The 21,366-nt window shown below is 40.1% G+C and overlaps 2 protein-coding genes across 4 annotated transcripts in view; both read right to left on the bottom strand.

Moving 5' to 3' along the window:
* The window catches only part of PHKA2 (phosphorylase kinase regulatory subunit alpha 2), a 44,154-nt gene extending 34,606 nt beyond the window's left edge, over window positions 1-9,548 (bottom strand). The window contains exons 1-6 of the mRNA XM_071430438.1: window positions 9,330-9,548; window positions 3,968-4,126; window positions 2,594-2,641; window positions 1,933-2,101; window positions 1,320-1,402; window positions 634-714 (exon numbers count right to left, since the gene is read on the bottom strand). Of these exons, the coding sequence (XP_071286539.1) occupies window positions 634-714; window positions 1,320-1,402; window positions 1,933-2,101; window positions 2,594-2,641; window positions 3,968-4,126; window positions 9,330-9,407 (618 nt within the window). The 5' untranslated portion in view covers window positions 9,408-9,548. The remainder of the gene's footprint in view (window positions 1-633; window positions 715-1,319; window positions 1,403-1,932; window positions 2,102-2,593; window positions 2,642-3,967; window positions 4,127-9,329) is intronic.
* Window positions 9,549-11,761: 2,213 nt separating this feature from the next.
* ADGRG2 (adhesion G protein-coupled receptor G2) overlaps window positions 11,762-21,366 on the bottom strand; it is a 59,628-nt gene continuing 50,023 nt past the window's right edge. For 2 of the 3 annotated variants that reach the window (XM_071430434.1, XM_071430435.1), the window contains exons 23-28: window positions 20,744-21,012; window positions 19,950-20,049; window positions 19,362-19,636; window positions 17,745-17,846; window positions 16,834-16,986; window positions 11,762-13,864 (exon numbers count right to left, since the gene is read on the bottom strand). In XM_071430434.1, the coding sequence (XP_071286535.1) occupies window positions 13,680-13,864; window positions 16,834-16,986; window positions 17,745-17,846; window positions 19,362-19,636; window positions 19,950-20,049; window positions 20,744-21,012 (1,084 nt within the window). In that variant the 3' untranslated portion in view covers window positions 11,762-13,679. The remainder of the gene's footprint in view (window positions 13,865-16,833; window positions 16,987-17,744; window positions 17,847-19,361; window positions 19,637-19,949; window positions 20,050-20,743; window positions 21,013-21,366) is intronic. The other variant, XM_071430436.1, reaches the window with a different exon arrangement.

Here is a 21,366-nt window from a genome sequence, read left to right as displayed (position 1 = left end):
CTTATAAATCCTGCTGAAAGGCAAATACACCTTTAACCTTGATGATATTTGTCTTCTGTCTGTCCCTCAGACACCATGTAATGAGGTAGTTGTCAATTACACATTTACATTTATGGCCTTCTGAGCTTCATTTAGTATCGCCGTGACCTTGGGCTACCAGGGAACCAGAAATATCCACTTTCTTTTAAGTATATCTTCATTTATTTTTCTCTTTAAACTATTTGTAGAAAATTTCTTAAACTGATATTCTGCTGGTTTTTTGAATTTACATTTGACTTGGTCTTATCATGACAATACATATGACACTGAGGCTGAAGAAGGAAGGAGGAGGGAAAGAAAACAAGAGGCCACTTTATAAGATTGCATCTCACTGAATCTGAGTCAGATTCATGGTTCAATTAATCTGGTACCCTTCTTGCAATGCCTGGAACAACTGTGCTGAGGTCCTTCAATGAGAGCCATAATCTCAAAAATTTTACACTAAAAAATACTCACACCTAAACAAAAGTTCTTATACAATCAGCTAACTACTGCAGTGGCCAAGAAGACCATACAAAGGAAGCCATCAGGTTTGTCAGAGCCCTCAAGCACAACACAGCAGCCATGAAGGAGGTGTCAGGAAGACATTCTCACTTTGGCCATTCCCACGGAGCTCGCGTTTAGTTCAGGGATTCCTTGGTTTGTTTTATCACCACGTTCCCAAATTCCATAATCCTGCAACAATACCATCAAGAAAAAAATGGCATGATTATATACAAAAGCAATGTTTTGCCCCCTGTCCCACAGAAAATCCCCACGCCTACATTAAATTAGTTTATTATTTCCCTTAAAAAAAAGAAAGAAAGAAAAAAGGGGCTCCAAGTCTCAAAAGAGACCCTCCTCATGTTTGAAAAAGCACATAAAATACACCCCAGCAGGGTCATGTGTACAATCACAAATCACTGCCTTCACAGAACACACAAAGCCCCTCATCCCTCCTGTGCCTGTTTCTCCCCATGTCCCTTCAACTTGGTTTGCTAACAACCTGCCCTTTCCAGAAAGGCCTAGAAGACACAAAATTAGACATCAGGAAATATTACTAATTATCAATAAAACCCCCTGTTATTATGATAGAACAAGTATACCTCACCCACGCAGCAGTAAATCCTCCACAGCCCTCCCAACATCTCCAAAGATGCTGCTTGCACTGTAAAGTACTGACAGGTTCTGATATTTTCTTGTGGAAAAAACAAGTCCCTATTTTACTTCTCCAGCAATAAATAATTTTCCACCCACACTTGAGCAGTGTTCAGATCATTTACATATAAATAACTACTTACAGCAACTTTGTAGGCAGCTTCTATGTAAAAGACAAGATTCTGGATAAAGGTAACCTCATCAAGGGTGAAGATAATACGTAGCCCTGATCAAAAGAAGGAAAGAGAATAATTATATTGTATCAGAACTGCAATAGCTACTCTTCAGTGAGTTTCATGCTTATGTTTATTTGCTTCCAACCCCTGCCCACTGAAATCAAAGGAAAAACTCATACTGATTTCCAAAGGTCAGGCAACAAGCCTCAATACTTGCTACTGACAAAATACTTCAAACCCCACCAATATAGACTGTTACAAAGACCAACCAAAAACCAACCAAAGACAAACCAAAACTGTGAGGGTGTCCCCTACAAAGTCTTTAAACATGAGACTTCTCTGACATGATTCTAAATATCTCATGTATTTGATGTCTTGATTAAGGGCATAGACACTGCCAATTACTATAAACATGAAATTTCATTTAAGGCATATCTTTTTTCCAGAGAAACATGACTTGCTTCTGAGTAATAATTATGTAAAGACCTTTGAAGCTGATTTCTAGCTCTTTTTTTTCCTTTTAAAATAAAAGCTGGAATAGAAAAGGCTGCAACAAAAGGCAAAAATATCTTCTGCTTACCTGATGCAGTCATCTGTGCCAAGAAGAGCAGGTAGAGGGAAGTTGCATCCACTTGTAGATGCCCCCACTGGTCGTCCCCAACCACCGTGGCACAAGTTGCAGAGTTGTACTTGGCATGGAGGCAGTCTTTGGTACTCTGAGTGCGTTTGAACTTCTCAACCTTATCTACCTAAAAAACATCACAAATATCAAATCTGAAACATTTTGGAAGAAATTCTCCAAATGATTTCAAAATTAACAACTTTTCTTAAGTGAGGAGAATCTTGAGGAATTAATCCTGTTACCACATTCAGTTTTGATTGATCAGAGGGCTTAAACACAACTCTGACTTTAGACTCCAGTTAAAGTCACATCTCTACAGGAAAGAACACGATTAAATCACCTTGTTGAGTACAGATCTAAACTACAGGCATCCATCTTGGTGAAAATCAGTTTGCAAAGGCAAAACTCTGACTTGCTACAAACAGTCTCAAAACATTACTTGGACAATAAGTGGAAGCAAGGTTAGTGTTTTGCTCAAGAGTTTTAAGAAGACTCCCCACACCATCATTGACACACACACAGAATAAGTCACTCCACAGAAGACACAAGAACTACACACTTCAATGAAATGCTTTGTACATACAACATCTACTAATTCAACTCAATCCTATGGCATTACCTGTCTCATCATGCACTGCAAGAGTCCCCGCATCAGCTTCACAACATTCTGCAGGAACAAAACAGACCAGTGACTCTTCCAGCCTCATCAGCTCTTACAAACAACATTCAGAAGTGGCAAAGTTCACACCCTCTACTAATGTCCTGCCAAAGGTAAAAAAGAATGTGTATTTGCCCAAAATGTTTTGCATGCTTTTTTTTTTTTAAATATACTGATCAGATTTCATTCCCATCTAGGAGAAGTCTTTTTCCTAAGGTCCTCTCTAAACAGTGGAACAACTCTCCATGGTCCTTCTATCAGCTAAAGGAAGTAAGAAGAATGGAAGAAGAAAAGGAAGTCTTGTAAGAATATTAATACTAACAATACATTTTTTGAATGGCAGATCTAGGGAACGCTGGTAGGTGACATCAGACATTGACATGACTGCGAAACCTTCAGAGTTTCTTTCACTCTTTATGCAGTACATCAAAAATTAAGCGACTCGTAGAGAAAGGGCTGTAAATGGGAATGTAGAGAAGTGTAAGACTGTGCATTAAATAATCAACCCTACCTTTTCACCCCAAAAATATAGCCTCAAAATATGATCATGCAAACTGAGTCAAGGTTATTGTGTCACCATGGACCTCCCTGGTTCAAGTAGGACATACCAGCAAAAAACTTACCCAGTGACTCCAAAACAACAGCAGGACACCAACAGTCCCTCACTTCACATTTAACCCACCTCTGCTTATATTCTCATTTCTGATACTCACATGCCCAGCTGCAGATTTTAGTATTTAACTATGTGAGTTATGTCCCCTTCCAATTCTCCAGTGCAAATGTCATCAGTCTGGATACCTTCTCTGCTATGATCAAACATGCCTACACACCATGGACAACCTCCATGCACATTCCAAAGACTTCCACTTTAAATAGCATGCTTCTCTTTACAGGGAAGAATGGTCTAGCAGATAAATTGCTGCAAGATTCAAGCAGCCTAAGCCTGATTTTCTGCAACATAACACACCTCATGAAGGACCTCAAGGTTTAATCAGAGAGAGCCTTGTAAATTGGGGCACAAAACCTCTCAGAAGCCTAATTTTCAACAATCAGCCAACCGTTGGAAGTTTGACTTCTACATATTTTTGTTTTGTTTGTAGTTAAATTCAGATGTTAGCCTCTCTGCCATCCAGTTCTTCAAATCCTCCTTGCCAGAAAGTTGCCAGGGACACTGCACACCACCACACACTGCATGGCTGTTGCTGTCTTTGGAACACGTACTCCAAGGTGGGAAAACCCCGCCAGATTCCAGACACAGTGTGAAAGCACTCTCCAAAACCACACCAGTAAGAAAACCCGAACAGTGGGACCGGTTCATGCCGAGCCTTGACGCACCTGCTCGAGCTCGTAGGCTTTGGCTTTATCCTCATCCCGGTCGGCGTTCTTGCGATAGGCCATCCCCAGCCCCCACACGGCCAGGATGCTGTAGATGTTGTCCCGTACCCAGGCATCCTTATGGTCGGCTCCAGCTGAAAGCAGCCCCGTCACTGGGTTCTAACCATGGCAGAAGGAATAAAGAACAAACATCACCACCTCAAGTCCCATCACTTCTCTCTGTACTAAAGGGTAACAAACTAAAGATGATTTCATGCTAAGTGCACACTGTGGCTGCTCATGAATTCCCTACAGAAGTGAGACCCCATCCTTCTTCCCCAAACTCACACAAGTGAAATGCAAAATTTATTTGAACACTTCAGGCTGTAAAGTTTACAGCATCCAGCTGGACATCTTCATCCACTCAGGATTAGTAGCTAAGTCACTGAGTGAAATGCAGAATACATCAAGGAAATGGAAATTTAAATTTTACATATTTATGAGGAAAAGAGGGCACTGAGTTAACACTAGAAATTGAGTGTGGAATATCTGCTCCTCTATGTAAGTGGTCTGTGGCATAATCTTTAGAAAGTAAAAAACCACTGGTGATCTTCTAGGAGATTAAAAAAGTATTTCTATACATCTGCCCACTGAGTTTATGACAGCTAAATGAACGTAAAACCTTTTTTATATCCTCCTTTGGAAAATGTACAGGAAAAAAAATGTGAAGGTGTTGAAAAGCAGTACTGTCTGAAAAGCAGAGCACTGAGAAGTCTCCTGCATCCCAAATACTCCATTAAATTTTTAATTGCATCATTAATTCCCATCACTTCACTATCCTTAATTTTTTTAAGACCATCTTTCTTGGCTGTACCTTCTTGACTAACAAAAAAATGAGACAAAGAGGCAAAAGTCAATAGAATTTTTGATCAAATCAAGCCTTTAAAGAAAATTTCAGTGAATGAAGACCAGTTGGGGGGGGCTGGTGTGACAAGGGGCAAAGATTACAATAGTAAAGACTACTTTTACAAAAGTAAAATTTAAAAGGATACATCCACCAATTTTTAATTTCTCCCATACACTGGTTCACTCAACTCTGTTTTTTAAAAAGCTGGCTTGAGGGGGAGGGGATTTAGTTACAATTTCCTGGTCTCTGCATGTGAGCAGCACATGGGTGACAGCCTGACAGACATGACCTGGCACAGCCAGCCCCACTGTTATGGTTTAATACAGCAATGTTGAGTGACTCCCTCAGAGTAGAAATGAAGTTCTGTTGCAACAGCCCTGCCTCAGCAAGGTCTTCACAAACCAAGTAACAGCTGAAGGACCTCTACTCACCTGTTTGATGGGGAAAGTAGCACATATGAATGCAAATGGCTTAAAAAACTTGTCTTTGATCTTGAGAAGTCAAACAGGGAGGAACAGAAGTCCCAGTTCAGCACTGTGCTCACATGTGAACAAAACCAGGGTCTCAAAAGGCAGACCACATACTCCCAACATTCCTAGAGGACACTTTGTTTCATCCTTCCAATGCAGGACAACAGGTGTCTACTCACCTGCAGCCCTGCCTTGATAGAAATCACTCTGCTGAGAAATGCTCATTTTGGTTTATTTTCCCCTACTCTCCATGCTGGCTAGCTGCCATTTGAAAAATCAAAATGTCTCTGTGTACCAAATTGGAATCTCAGAGAAATGGCCCATCCCAGACTTTAAAAGACTATTCAGCTCCCAGGGAGAGACTCGTCTAGCTCAAGACGTTGTATTAAACACATCCATGGGTAGCTATCACCATTTCACCACCTTTGACTCCTCTACAATTGGTCCCAGCTTTTGGGGTGCACTGGGGCTGGCTCTCAGGAACTGACAACACATTAATGTCTTTCCTCATGCACATTCAGAATGTTAGCAGAACAATGTAATATACTAATTAATATTTTAAGTGTCTTTGTTTGAGCTTTTTAGAAGTGTTTTCTCCTAAAAACCACAATTACTTTCTTCTGTTACCTGTTTACACCATATGAAAACTACAACGTTTACAAGGTGCTAAAGAAGCCACAGAAACATTGAGTGCACTTAATCCCCCTGATGTCAAAGGGATTTTAGCTTAGCTAGTCTTCAAGCATTCCATCTATGCAGTGATGGCTAATTAGACTAGCAGGTCTCATCCTGCAAATCACACTGCTCAGAAGATCCATGGAGCAAAGAATTTTATCAGCACCACAGGCTGCCAGCTGAGAGCACTGCAACAGGAAGCTGATTGCTGGACTAAGACTTTAAACTGTTGTATCATACCCAAACCTATTTTTAAATCTATCCATCAATCTGGAAAGAAAAAGACCCGACCCCCCCCCCCCAACAACCCAAACCAAAAAACACACCAGCTCCTACAGGGCAGCAAGTGTCAATAAGAACTTCAGCAGGACAGGCACAAAACCAGTGAAGTTCTAACAAGAGCAGCAAAGCAAGTAATTTAGCATCTTGCTGAAAGGTGCAAATTAAACAGATTGTCTCATTGATCTGTCAGGTGAAAACTGAGGTAGCTCTAGCAAAGCTTGTAGATTTGCTTGTGAAACCAGATGTAACATGATGTGAGTGAGTCTTGAGGATGGTCTTGTGCAGGACCAGGGGCTGGACTTGATGATTCTTGTAAGTTCCTTCCAATGAGATTCTGTAATACAGCTGGAGTTACCCATCAAGGTATGAGCTTTCCTTATCAGGTCCATATGCTTTTCACTTATAGTACCATAGCAATACTTAAAATGTACATAGATGTTAAGTTTTACTATTTCCTAATCTTAAGATTCACATTTTTTTCTTATGTCATTCAATTTAACAGGTGTAATAAGCAGCTGAGAACATCCTTCTGGTGGTGCTTTTCAATGTCTGCTCTGCACCCAAGCATCCCTCTGGCCCCGGTGCCTTGGGGTACATGCAGCAGATGGCAGGCCCCCCACAGACAGGAGCCAGTAGTCTGGTCTTCTCCTCCTTTATAACCTTTAACAGGATGGTAACTATCACTGTGTGTGCTACAGGGACTGACAAGGACAATGCAACATCTGCAAAATGGGAAAAGAAACCTACTGACCTGATCCTGGAAGGTGCCACAGAGAAAGCTGTCAGCCCTGAACAGGTTCAGTTGAACCTGTTCTTTGAACACATCTGCCTGGTAGCACAGATATCCTGCATTAAAAATTGCCTGTAAAATCACATCGATCTAGAGTGATTGGAATGAGCACAAGATCAATTGCTGCTACTGAAAAACCTAGCTCCAGGTGTATTAAACACCTGATGAAAGCCCACTGTTTGTGCACACTCTGTGTTGCCCTTGCTGCACCTCTCAGTGGTGAGTGTGTCCCTGCCCCCTGTCAGAGCACAGCAGCTGATGTGCCAAGGCTGCACTCACTCAGCTGTGCATGTGAGGTGCAGGGTCACAGTCAACATCAGCCCCTGCTGAGCAGTGGCACCTCAGAAGCATTTTAAACACCTTCTGGTTCTTCTGCCAGGCTGCTCCATGGCTAAAACTCACTTCCCTGGCTCCTGGCTCCTTCCTGGGAGGCACTAAGAAGGCACCAGCAGCAGTGAAGCAGCAGCATCCAAGCCCACCCAGCCACAGACTTTCTGCTCCCAAGAAAGACACAGCTGCATGTGGCCCAAAGAAAACCTTCCTAACTTGCCCAAGCACTGCATCTCTTCACCTGGCTGAACACAACATTTTCAAACTATTGCAGTGAAAAAAACAGAAAGACTATATATAAATATATTTTAAAAACCTAGAAACCTTGAGCATTGAGCGTTTCTCTGGGTCCTCTTGAGATACCACTGATCCTCTGCCTTGCTGCTAGCCTGCGAATTGCTTTCCACACAAAGAAGAAAACTTTCCCCACCTCTGAATTCTCCCACACATTGAGCCCTTGTGGAAAAGGCAATACACAATCATGAACACTCATCCAACTGCTTTAAATAGCAATTACAAAATTCTTGGTCACCAATATGAACCCCTGTATTACCATTTGCTTACCCTTTTTCCTATTGTTAAATATTTATATCATCAAGCGTTTCATGGGGCATGTTTGAGCTCTGAATCTCAGAGGCTCCATGTCTCCCCTAATGGAAGCTGTTATCAGCATTCTCATCTTACAAACAAGGAAATCAAAGCAGGCATTGGAAGCCAAAGTGACTTGCCCAAGGTCATCTTGCTGACAATAGGCAGAGATGGGAGTACAGCTAAAAGCTTCTCCTGCACCCCAGCACAGGAAGAGCCAAAAATTATATTCTCATGCCACATATACCAGTTCTTGCATTTGTTTCTACTGAGTCTACAGTAATTAGTACACAAACATCAATTCACAGGCGTTTGGACCCTGTGCTCAAAACAATGGCCAGTGACAAAAATCTTACTGACCAAAGTGCATTTGGAGCCCAGCCTCTTCTTTCATTGCTTACCAGTTTCTTGCAACTCTCATCAACAAAACATATCTGGTAACCGATCTGTGCAGAAAACCCTGCTGCTCATCTTTATATACTGGATTGTTTTAACCAAACAAAGCATGACACTGCTGAACACCTTCTGAGTCCTCAGTGCCCACCTGGGTAAAACAAGCACCCTTAGAGAGCACTGTGCTGACCAAAAAGCACAAGGTGCACAACAATCTCCCGGAACCAGCGCTGCTATTTTCTTTCTTTCGCTGCTCGCCTGTGCAGGCAGCCCCGCCTGACGCTCCAGAGGCTCAGCAGTGCGGACAGCGGGAGAACAGACTGGAAGCTCTGGGACGTGTCCCGCCGCACACACGGGCTGGGGGAGCGCGCAGGGACCCGCACCGCGCTGTGCTGACAGGCGCGGCACAAAGTCCTGCTCGGGGCTCTTCTGTCACCGGGCGGAATGCTGCTGTTGCCGTGTGTGCGTATATATATACACACACACACATATGTGTGTGTACATATATACATATATATATATATACACACACACACACGCATATATACACACACATATACATAGTACGTAGTGTGTATCTATCTATCCATCTATCTATCTAGATAGATATAGTGCGCACAACGGCTGGGTGTGTATCATACGGCCATGAAGACATTGTATACACAATATTATTATAATTTACAAGCTCAGACTCGCTGTGTTTTCCACGCGATTTCCAAGTGCACCTTACATCCTGCTTACCCGCAGGATCCGCACCGCCTCAGCATTCCCCGCTCTGCTCCGCAGGCGGAGGCGGGACAAGCGGACAGGAGGCCGCCGGAGCAGGGACGTTCGTGTCCCTCCGGCAGCCCCCGGCCCCGGCAGCCGCCCCATGCCCCCGGCACGGCCCCACCCCGCCCGGCGCCCCCAGCCCCGAGCAGACGTCCCGGGCCGGCGGCTGCTCCTCACCTGGTGGCAGAGGATGGTCCGCTGGACCAGGCGGGCGTAGCCGTCCAGGCGCACCCCCGAGTTGCTGCGGCTCCTCATGGCCCCACAGCGGGCCCGACTGCCCGGCTCGGCCGCGCTCGGGGCGGCGGTACCCGGAGATGGCGGCGGCCTCTCCCCGCCCTCACGGCGGAGCGGGGCGGGGCGGCAGCGGCCTCCGCCCTCAGGCACCGCGGGGACACGGGGACAGCCATGCACAAGGACCGAGCGGAGGAGGGGCCGCGTGGCGTGACAAAAGCGCGGCTGTGTTTGTAAAAAATAATATCGATTTTACAGAACCTCTTCATAAATTCGTAAAATAAAGCTGAGAATACCAGAATACTTGTTGGAAGCTTTTCTTTCCCCCAGCTTTAAAAAAATCCCACCGGTCTGAGATCTGCTGGAATGAAAGCACAGAACAGATGTAGCAGAGTAGCTGAAGGTGTGGTATTCACTCAAAATTCGGAAAGAATTTTTTCCCGTTGTGAAATACAAAGCTGTGTTTCGTGTCAGGTACAAACAGGCGACGTGTGAATTTGTGAGTGCGAAATGTGTGGAGACCGACAATGGGAGAGCTGTCAATTCTAATAATAACTGAGGAAAGTAAAGCATGGAAAAAGGCCTTTGTCTTTTGTTTGCAATTAACCTTGGTTGATTTAGGAGCATTGGAATTAAAGCGTTAAGGATGTTGCTTTTTGCTTGTAGTTAACCCATAAAGAGCTCTGCAATAATTACCTTTTGAAGTATAATTTTAGGATATTACTTGTATCCTTGAAGCTATAGCTTTGGAATATATATAAAGGAAATATGCTTATCTCACACCTTATTGAAGCAGAGAAAAACAGCTTAAAAAAGGAACATGAACATCACCTCAAGGATTTATGGTTTTGACCAAGGGAAGCTGGACATCACTGTTATTAGATTTATGGTCTCTGCAATTAAAAGGTGGACCCACATCTGGGGAGCTGGACTCCACCAGATGGGATTCGTCTTTCTTCTTTTGGAAACTGGACCGCCACTATCTGGGATACTCCTTTTGAGATACATCCTGAGAAAACCTAAAATCACAATAGTGTATAGAATTATGACATAAAAATTTAGAATAGAAATTTCTGATGAGTAAAAACTGGAAATAGAAACTGCTGAAAAAGCTGATGAGTACCCCTATAAATACCTGTACCCCTCAACAATCGGTGTGCAGTTGGAGAGAAAACTTCCCCCACTGTACCCAGCGCTGTATTGCTCATACTTTACCGTATTAAATAATAAATGGATTGCTGCTTGAATATTGGGCAAGCTTCCCAATAAGAAGCTAGTCAAGCTTCTTATTCATAACACCATTGCCTTTTTTTTTACGTGAAATTGTAGCATTAACAGAGTTACTATTGTCACTTTTCCTTGCTGTTCTTCCTTCATTGCCTATAGCTGACAGTCGTGGTTGAGAAGGCAGCGTTCACAGCCGCGTTGGTTCCTTCGGCGGCGGTTGGACCCCACCTCTGTAGGTTCTGCCCAGCAGAGCAGAGGACAGAGCTCGGAGCTTCATCACCTCCCTCTGCCAGAGCCGAGCGGTGAAACCTGCGCCGAGCCGAAACACGGACCCGCTCACCGCTCCCTGAGCTCCGCGCCAGCCTCCCCCTTCGGGCACCGCCTCTTCGAGAGACTGCACTTAGGCACCAAGTTTGCTGGGCAGGGTGCTGCCAGCTGCACACAGCAGGTTGCTGTTTATCTTTGACTAAGCTTAAAACCTCCTTACACATCCCCCGAGATCCCTTGCAGCCACAAACTAATGTACAGAATTTTACTTGGTGATCTGGGCGGGTGTTGCAGCTTTCCCCAGGCTCTCTCTGGGTGTCCTAGCTAAACAAAGTCAAAGAGCCCAAGTACCATAAGGATACTGTAACACCCAGTGTAAAAACACGTTTTCACCTAGTTTGAGGATGAGCTAAAATATTATGCTGGTGTAAGTGCAAATTTTTACAATATGAGTGTGCTATTAAGTGGCAAAGTCAGAAAGGACTCATCTCCCCTAGGAATATATAAAATAAAAATTATTTCAAGAATCCTAACATATTTTAGTGTGTAAAAATAAAAAGACTCCAAGCAGGTCAGTGGAATTTGTGTATTCATAGGGAATTTAATTACTGAAGCTAAACTCAGCTATGTGCTTTTGCTTACAGCATTCCTTTGGAAGAGCTTCAGCAGTCTTGAGGGCAGGCCTTGACTGGACTAACTTATGTCAGGGTTTTCTCTGCTAAAATCCAGATCTGTCAGAACCATGCAAGGTAAAATATGTAGTAGAGAATAAATGAAAAAGCTGGGTTAGCTTTATCTCCAAGAGGTGACATACTGTTGATCCTGTAATCTGAAGAATTGTAACGCAGCCCAGAATTAATGACACATTTATCTAAAAGACAAAGTTTATATATTTTGTGTTGTGCTTGCTGCGATTTTATTATTTTTTACAGTTGAAAATATAAATATAAGAACATTAAATAAATTTACAAGAAACACTGCAAAGGCAATTAGCCAAATAGTTAAAGCATTCACAAAAATGCATTCCAGCTACTAGCATTCCAGGATGGGCTTTTACCAGCATGCAGCTAAAACCCTGTGGATAAACACAACAAATACTTTAAAATCTCCCCTTAAAAGCGTAGTCAGAGTAATTTTGGATGTGACTGAAAGAACTGAAAGAACCAATGCGTTGCCCACAGAACCACAATGGGGTTTGAGCACTGCAGAGGTTCAATTGCTAACTCCAACAGAGCCCCAGGTAAGAGGCATGTAACTCATGCTTTTTGTTGAGGAGAGTGTTTTCAGGGTGCCCAACTGAGCCCTCCCCACTGGGAAAGCAACGCCCTTAATCCCCATCAGCATGCACCTGCTTCATGCAGCCCTCTCTACAGGGCCTGGTACTCTGCAGTCTGGCACCAGTTTGTCCTAGTTTGCTTTGGGAGTGTCCAACTTTTGCCCAAGAATGCAAATTGAAAAAGCAGTGGCCATAGCTGCACACGTGTGTGAGGAAGAAGAGGTAAGACCAGGGCTTAGGCCAATTTCTGTTCAGGAGGAACCTTCAAAATGTTGTATGGACTTTCAGCTGTTTTACATGAAGAGCCAAAATTCAAAATTCTTTTGTTCTCAGTAAATATCACAAGAGGAATGCAATTTTGCTTCAGCAATTACTGAGCTAGTGCCTCAGTATTTGGTTTGCCAACCACAAGCCAAAGTTTAAGCAGAAATACTCATTAGAATAGCTCAACAGCTGCCCTTTAAAAAACAGCCATGCAAAGAAACAAACAATTTCTCAGCTACTAAATACAGCAGCTGTCATTTATTATTTCTATTTTTTCTTCAACTTGCTTCCCCTCCCCCCCAAACTTCTCAACTTCCATCATTGCAAATGAAAAACAGCAGTGTTTCACCACTCAATATAAATACTGAGCCTGGTGAAATCAATGGCAAAAACTGACGGCTTCACTCAAGCCACCAACACAACTTAGTTGTACTTAATCACCTACACTATTTAATACTCCATTGATGGCACTCTACTTGAATTATACCCAATTTCTATCCCTCTATGGTGTACTAAAAGGTAGCTAAATGTTCAAGACCAATTGTGTTTGTTATTTACAGTTCTGCATCTAGTGAATATATTCAAACCACTATAAGTAATCCACTTACTGGACAAATTTTGTTGCATTCTATGTTAAAGATAATTATCTAAAGAAAAATGCAAACTCACAATAAAAGTTACAAACAAAATACCAATTATTTTTTCTATACATAGGTATATTTAAATTTATATTACAAGAAATAAATATAAAAGTATCATTGAGATGCTTAAAGGTTGATATTTTCTTATATACATCACTGCAGAGTTTGCTACTAAAACGTACAAAAAGACAGTGTAGCTAACATTTTTAAAGTTAACATCGTTTGTATGCACAAGTTGTAACTTTCTACATTTATACAGTACTACTAAGCATTATATCCAGATAAACTTAATTGTAATGAAAAAAGTCTAAATAAAACTTTTGTTTAAATGTTAAAAAACCCCTCAAAACCCCCACTTTGATGAAGAAAAAAAATGGAAGTGTGCCAGCTGTAATCTGACATCCAAGACCTCGTCAAAATAATAGGAATAATAGGTTCCTTTTCTTTTCTTGTTTTTTTTTTTTTCTTAATAATTGTCCTTGTCAATCCATTGCATGGCTGCCTTGAAGTTCCAGTACCATATATTAAATAAAACCAGTTCTTGGTCTGCTCACATTATGTAAAACTGCTAAAGTAAAACTCTACTTCACACTGTAAAACAATGTGCTGTTTAAAAGGAAATCACATTTTGTCCATAGAACTTAGGCTTCCTCTCTTTGAAGTCCTTCTGAGGGAGATTTGGCTTTCTTGGCTGCCAGTATCATCCTTGTCTTGGAATACAAGTTGTTTGCCTGAAAAGTCATGGAGACACACATCACCATTCTGTACACTGAAACAAACACCATTCTTCTCACTGGAAAGATGGCCTGTTGAAACAAAAAAGTGCATTCCCTATCAGAAAGGTTCAGAATCAAGCCTTCCATGGTTTTTTTAGTCACTATAGGGAGTTCATACACTCTCATTTTATCCCTGCAACAATTTTAAAATGTGTATTTTTGGTAAATATTTTGTATATATTTCTTTTCCTGTATGAAATCCTAATATTTGAGAGATGTTAATATATTTATGCACAAGGGTTCAATATTTTAAGCAATGAAGGTCACAATTCTCAAAATGTAGACTTGACTTGGAATAAGTATCACTAGATAAGATGCAAATTACTCCTCATTTTAATGATTTGCTCTAATGAATTAAGTTTTAAGGGTATCTCAGATGTGCCATGCATCTGAAAGAAGAAAGTGAGAGTACAAGGAATTCAACTTACAGCATTTACTTCTGAAGGACAATCAGAATAGGGCCTAGGTCTGATCATGGGTCAAAAACCATTCTTAGACTGCAGAGAATCTAACCCATTTAGGTGAATCCACAATGAACACATCTAATACCATTGCTGACTGAAGCCTTTTACTGAAATGCTCCACAAACATTTAGTTCAGTGGATAAATCTCCTGCCACTATGTATCACATTCTAAATATTTTTAATGAGAATTTGTGGTTTTTTATTCTAAGTATTTGTGCAAACACTTCAGTTTGGACTTTTAAAAATTTAGTTATTAATTTAAACAGCCAACAAGCACTTAAACAGGCACATATGTAGACAGGGTATGACAAGCAGAAAAGCTTTGTTCATTAATTCAAATAAGAAAAAGGTTGAAATGATAGAAAATAACCATGCTTGCTAACACTGTGATTGTTGTTTAACCCCCTGCCTGCCTAACACTCTTTTATCTTAGGGGTGTTCAAAATAGCTGTGCCCTAATGTTAGGGCAAAAGCTGAGAAGAAAATAAGGCTTTTCTGTGAAAAATTCAGAAAGATGGTTTGTGTTCCTCAGTTAGAAAATCTGGAGGTTCAGCCATGTGATACCTAATTGTAGTTTCTGAAACATGAAAATCTGCAAGAGAAAAACTGAAAATAAGGAAATATTAGAAGGCCATAAAAAGATGAAGTCCAGTAGGAAAGCAAAGTCACAGGCTCTAGAGACATCCCAAACTTACCACAGTAAGTCATTCAGTCCTGAATCTGGAATAGCATTTCAGTAGAAGCAGTGAAGCTAAAACCATAAAGTGTTTACAGCTCAGTATATTTATGACACAGCTCTAAATTTCTAGAGTGTTTTTGGTTTTGGAGGTCACTTTTTAAAATGAAGTGTTGCAATGTTATTTTCAAGTTCCAGCTTTGAGAGGAGAGCAATCAGGTGCAGCAAATTATTAGGTCCCATGTTCCTATCTAACAGCAGTCTAATACCTTTTGGAGGCATTAGCCCAGCTCTTCTGAGATACAACTGCCCCATGTTTGGAAGATTAGGTGTAAGGAATTGCCTCCAAGAGCTTTGCTGGGAGCTATCCAGTTTAGTTATAGGTTTAGCCTCTTCTTACAAAGCAATTATTTAGTCAAACTATGCAGGCAAGGTATCATACAACCCTCTTGATATGAATGGAGGATGTGGTACGAGGTTCACAGCATTCAAAATAATAAATAAAATAGGAAATTAGGTGAGACATCCATGTTTGTAAGTGCACAGGAACAAGGTTTTATCAAAGTTCTTTCAGCTGCTTTTGTCTAAGAAGCTTTTGGCACAGGACACACAGACAGACTGGAAAGGTCTGATTATGTGAATACAGTAGGACAGAATTGGAGCACAGCCAACAGAATTGGCCTCACTCAATGGTTTAGATCATCAATTTAGCATCTCATTCCAAAATACCCAAAAGAACAAAACTTTCCAGAAAGCTGCAACAGGCTCATTCATTTGGTTGCTACAACAAACAAAATCAATAGAACATTTCTGCTCTTTCTTTCTGTTGAGAAAAGCAGTCAAAATGCTTTTGTAGCTTAATATAAGCATGTCAGATATTGCAGGGAGAGATGGCTTCTTTCATCAGAGCAATTAACATAGCAGGGAAAAAAGAACTCTACAAGACACGCAGGCCTTTGTGCCTGGAAATTTCTCTCTTTGAAAGGAAATACTTCTACCTAAAAATATTGCCTTACTTTATGTCTAATGATAGTGAGTGTCACTGGATGCTGGTTCTCAACTGATCTGTTAGATAAAAAGTATGCTAATTATTGCATTATGTGGTATCCAGACAGGGAGATTTTACAAAAGAATGTGAGAAAAAAAAAACAACCTCAAATTAGAAAGCTGTGCAAGGCATGTCCAAATGCCATCTCCTGAAGTGTTGTGATTTCACTGCAATATGCAGTTAGTACACTTAAAGGAACAGTAACTTCTAACCCACATACAAATTCCACAGCTTTTGCTCTGTATAGCTGAGAGGTTATCTGCTGATATAATCTTGTTGATTATGTGCTGTCTTCTGACAGCATAGGCCAGGAAATGAGGACAACACAGCCTCTCTAAGCATGTTCAACAGCTTCATAATAAACATTCTAGTTGATGACATGACTTAGCCTCAGCTCTTGATCAGTTGGGAAAAATACCTCAGGCACACAGGGGTAATGTCTTCTGAGTTTTGCTTGACTTAGGGTTTTATATATTACACATTTGTAAGTTATTTTTCTGTTTGAAAAATTGATTGACTTTACTGAGAGCTCAAACCAGCACCATGACATGTGCCCTGCAAGAGTGTGAACTAGATTATGTTCACTGAAAAAAGTTAGTTTTTAATAAGTACTTTCAGTGGTGATTCATATCAAGCTTTCTCAACAGACAAATAAGCCACAGCAAACTGCAAGTGAAATTGAGTGCAGTGCTACTGCATTTCAACTCCTCAGGAAGAGCAGAGGGCAGCAGTGCAGAGGACAGTACTATGTTAGAACAGGAAGGATGGAGAATTTTACTTCTGAAGATACACTATTTTGCATTATACTTACCATTTCCATTTGCATGGACTGAATAATCATTATTCATTAGCAGTGTTGTAGAGTTAGTGGAGTTACTGTTTGATTGTAAGGAGTTGGAAGAACTGGATACTCCTTGATTTACAGTCTGCTTCTTTAAACCATTTGTAGCAGTTCTACTCCAGTCTAAAACAGGAAATCATACAACTCACACAAGCACTATATAAAAATATAGTTAATAATGCAACTGAATTGATATAAAACCAAGGCTTTACACACTTCTTGCAGTATTCTAGGCAGAATTATATTGTAAGAATGCAATGAGTCTTGATGTTTAAAATTATTTAAATCTAGTTCCTTTTCTCTTGTCCCTTTTTAAAATACAAGCAGTCAACTGTCATTGTTTTACAACTGCAGAGCAGATCAGAAAAATAACTGAAGTGCAGTTGATTCTCTAAGTGAAAGTGTATAAAAATACATGGCTTTACAAGAGGAAAACTACTTAGTAACAAAATAACATAAAGTAATTAATGTCTTCTTTGATTTAAACCATGCTTTCCTTTGTTTATGTGGAAATAACTGGTAAAACTATGGCTGACCCACAAGCTGGAACAAATCTTACCGTTTCTAACTGACCAAAAGTCTTCTGCAAAGACATGCCTTTACCCTGCAGTGGAAGAGGTCATCTCTTAGCAGTTAGCAGCTTAAGGCAGCAGCATGTAAACATGCAAGCGCTGCATCAGCTACCACCTTCAAAGAGTAGAATTTTGGAAGTTTACTGTATCTTGGATAATAAACTACAACTGCAACTGCAGCAACATGATCAATTGGTTTTTGGGGGGGGGTTTGTGGTTTTTGGTTTTTTTTTTGTAATTATTACAAAATACCAGGAACTTAACACTAAATATAAGAATTCAGAAGCTAAAAACAATATTAATATTTACCAGAGTTTTCAGCCAGCCTGAATTTCCCACAACAAAGATATCTTCTCCACTGTTTACGGACATTCTCCTTTGTTACACAATAGAAGATGAAAATGAAGAACCCTGCAAAGCAATAACATAAAACGATTGCTGCAAAATTCACTTTTACTACTTCCTAATGAACAATGTTTTGGTTTTCTTTCATTTCTTTAAATTTCTAATAAAAAGTAATGACATTTTTCTTTGCTGAAAAAGTTTACAACTCTGAACATTGCAGAGCACTTTTTCCTTACATAGATTAGAGGAATCATACACACAAAAGAAAAAACAACAAATACAACCAAATGCACAAAGAGCATAAAGTTTTATTTTATCAAATAAGAAGGGAAAAATTCTGTTGATCTTGAAATTTGCTTAATGCTTTTGGAAAAGATTTCAAAGCACTGTCAAAGAGAGGGTGTGATACCATGCTATCAGATTATGAAGCTTTTTTAGCACATCCTGTGATACTGTTACATCTTATATTAGCAGCTAACCTATTACTACTGATGCTACAAAATTTTGAGCACTCACCCAAAGAAAATAACTCATATCTAAAATAATAATAAATGGTACCCCCTTTACCACAATTTCAAATATTTACTAGAAGGGATGGTGCCCTACCAGCGCCACATTACAGTTTCTTTGTCTACTTCTTATTTGCTACTAACTGACACAGGGTGGCATCCAACTTCTCCTGCTTAAAAGTTCATCACAATTGCCCCCCTTTATGGGAAAGTAGCACTTAATCTTTGCACAGTTTCCAATCTGCAATGGGAAACAGTTGTATTAGGTTTAGAATGAGTAGTAAATAATAGTAAATCAACACAGCAAATAGGGGCAAGGTGTATACACTGAACAGCAATTTTCACTGTTTTAGTCTCTCTGGGAAACCATCCAGTCAGTCATCTAAGTGCCATTTAAGCAGAAGTTTGGATCCAAACTTCAGAAGGGCAATTCAGGTATATTTAGGACACTGAGGACAGCTACAATCCCTCCTGTTTATATAAAAGTCTATGTGGCAACTCTGCTTTTGGATATGTCCAGTAGCACCTGCCTTTGCAAAAGTTTATGTTTTCATATCTACTTCTCATATATTCTTAAGTACTATATAGGCCATGCTTAAGAGTTGGGTCACTAATTTTTAGATGTTTCAGCCTTGCCTGTCTCAATGACCCTTTGCTGAATGTCAAACCTCCCCAGATGCCTTAGGGGAACTGAAAAAACAATACTGTTTTCACTACATGAACTACATCATAACATGAACACTTAAAGTAACTGAGTATTCAAAATTAATCTGTTTATTAGTGGAAACACAGTCACTTCCAGGGATATCTGGTTTGTATACACTTTTAAAGTGACAATATTTATAAATATACCATACCTATATAAATAGTATCTAGTTTTTCTGTACCTTATCATAACAAAACTGCAACTTAAGGTTACTGTAAAGCAGTACCATCTCATCTCTAATATAATTAACATGCTACTGCACATATCAAATTTAAATTTTTATTGCTGAATCAAGAAAATGATGTTTCAAAATGTTTGGTTTGTTATATTATAGACAGGGAGCTGTTACGTGGAGTACAAACTTACCTTGCAAAGTGTTGAAAATGGTAAAGAGGTAAGTAAACACCTCATTTACTGTGAAGAAAGCAAACCCCCAAGTAATTCCCAACAAGAATGTGAGGCCAGCAACACTCCTAAGGTCTTGGATACTGGTTTTCCTTTGAGCACCGAGTTGTTTCTTCTTTTTGATACGACAGAGCTGGATCAGCACAACAATGAACATGCTGATATTGATCAGGAATACCAGGCAGAAGTATCCCACAGCAGTAATATAGAAGACAATTCTATTTTTGATCCAGCAGCTAGAACAGAAGAACAGTCTGTCAACCATTATCACAAACAGAAACTAAGTGAAATAAACATGAGACAAACTTGTAGTTTCTTGCACGCAAACTATTTTTGCCTTTTACAAAAGAAGCTAGTTTTTTTTTTTGGCCAAAGGATATGAGCCTTCATAAAGGCAATAACCCTAAAACACAAGATACTGTAGAGTTGTACTATTTCAAAGCACTACTATTGCTTTCTTGCCTTCCCCCACTTTAAAGAAAAGCAATTTGTAGGACCTCCCTCCACTCCCCACCCTCACCTCCCCCAGAGCTCCTCCCTTTCACTCACAATTCATCAGGTCCATTTATGGAAACCTTTCCAGTGGTTATAAGTCCATAATTATCTGGTGATACTGCTAACACAATGGACACAACTATTGCTGGTAACCCTAAAAGATTATGAGAAAACATATACATAAAAATCCTAACAGAGACAGTATTATGAGGACTTGAAAATACTATATTTTGCTACAAAATCTACATATTGTTTCTGAAATTTGGCTGTTGAATTCTGCTGACTACTAGCTGTCTGAAAAATTGCAGCATTCAAACTGCTCAGGAGCTCAACTTGCAAAGAAACAAGAGGAGTCCTTCACAGCCAGCTCTAAAACTTTCTGAATAAATCAACAAATACCATTAGTCTTCAAAGTGCTTCAAAATATCTCTTACAGCATAACTGATTTTCGTTCTTACTTATGTTTTAAGAAACAAATAGGAGATAAAAATCAGGCCCAGAATCTCTTCATCATTTATCCAGTTAGATCTGGTTTTGCTGATTTTTGTTAGCAACAGTGCTATTCCAGAAATAGAAGATTTACTTATAGGCATTTATTCTCAAAATGATGAAAGCATGCACATTCAAAATTGGTTCTATTGTACTAGGACAAGGAAAATTCATTATCACTTTGAATTGCAGAAACTTCAGCTCTGCAGCTGGGGGGACTCCATGCCTCAGAAAGGTGGAACATATATCAAAACATTTAATGACTGCCTAATTTTAATTTCTGACCTGTATCATATTCACTGAAATACTTGGTAAGAGGAATTATCTATTTAGCATAAAGAAGGAAAAAAAATACATACCCCAACCAACAAGACAAAATTTAAGAATGTATTTCCGTACATAGGTGTTAAAGACCTTCACAAGGGCCAGATACATGTGGAAAGCTTCCAGGCCCATCCAGGTAAAGGAAACCAAGAGGAAATAGTGAAGAAATACTGCAACTGCAATGCACAGGCCTCGTGTGTCATACAGTGCAATCCATGAGTCAAGGAGAAAAACTAAGTTGAGTAGAAGTAATGCAGCACACAGCTGAATAAGTATTTTGGAGGGGTAGTCTCTCCGGATTTTCCTACAAAAAATAAAAAAAAGAACATTCATGAGATGACATCAGCTGTCCATGGATCCCCGGCTTACTCCCTCTCTTGCAGTCTTCGGCAGTCACAAATGCCAAGGGAAAAAAATTAAATTTTCATTCATATACAATGCTGCATGTGTTGCACTTATACATGGAGAAAATAATTTACAACATACTTCCTAAGTAATGGTCTGTATATATAAAGTTTTTAAGAAAAGGTTACATAGATACAGACAATATTGGAGTCAAAGTGTTAGGTGGCTATTTTTTTTTCCATTGTATGTTGGACTTCTTGCTACATTGCTACCCAAACCCAAAAGGTGTCTGTTCTTTGTTTTTAAACTAGGT

The sequence above is a fragment of the Agelaius tricolor genome, unplaced genomic scaffold (genome assembly GCF_023055355.1).
Source record: "Agelaius tricolor isolate 1412-34295 unplaced genomic scaffold, bAgeTri1.0.p SCAF_7, whole genome shotgun sequence".
NCBI lineage: Eukaryota > Metazoa > Chordata > Aves > Passeriformes > Icteridae > Agelaius > Agelaius tricolor.
The sequence above is the reverse complement of the archived record's forward strand: the minus strand, read 5'-3'. Positions and strand labels throughout refer to the sequence as shown.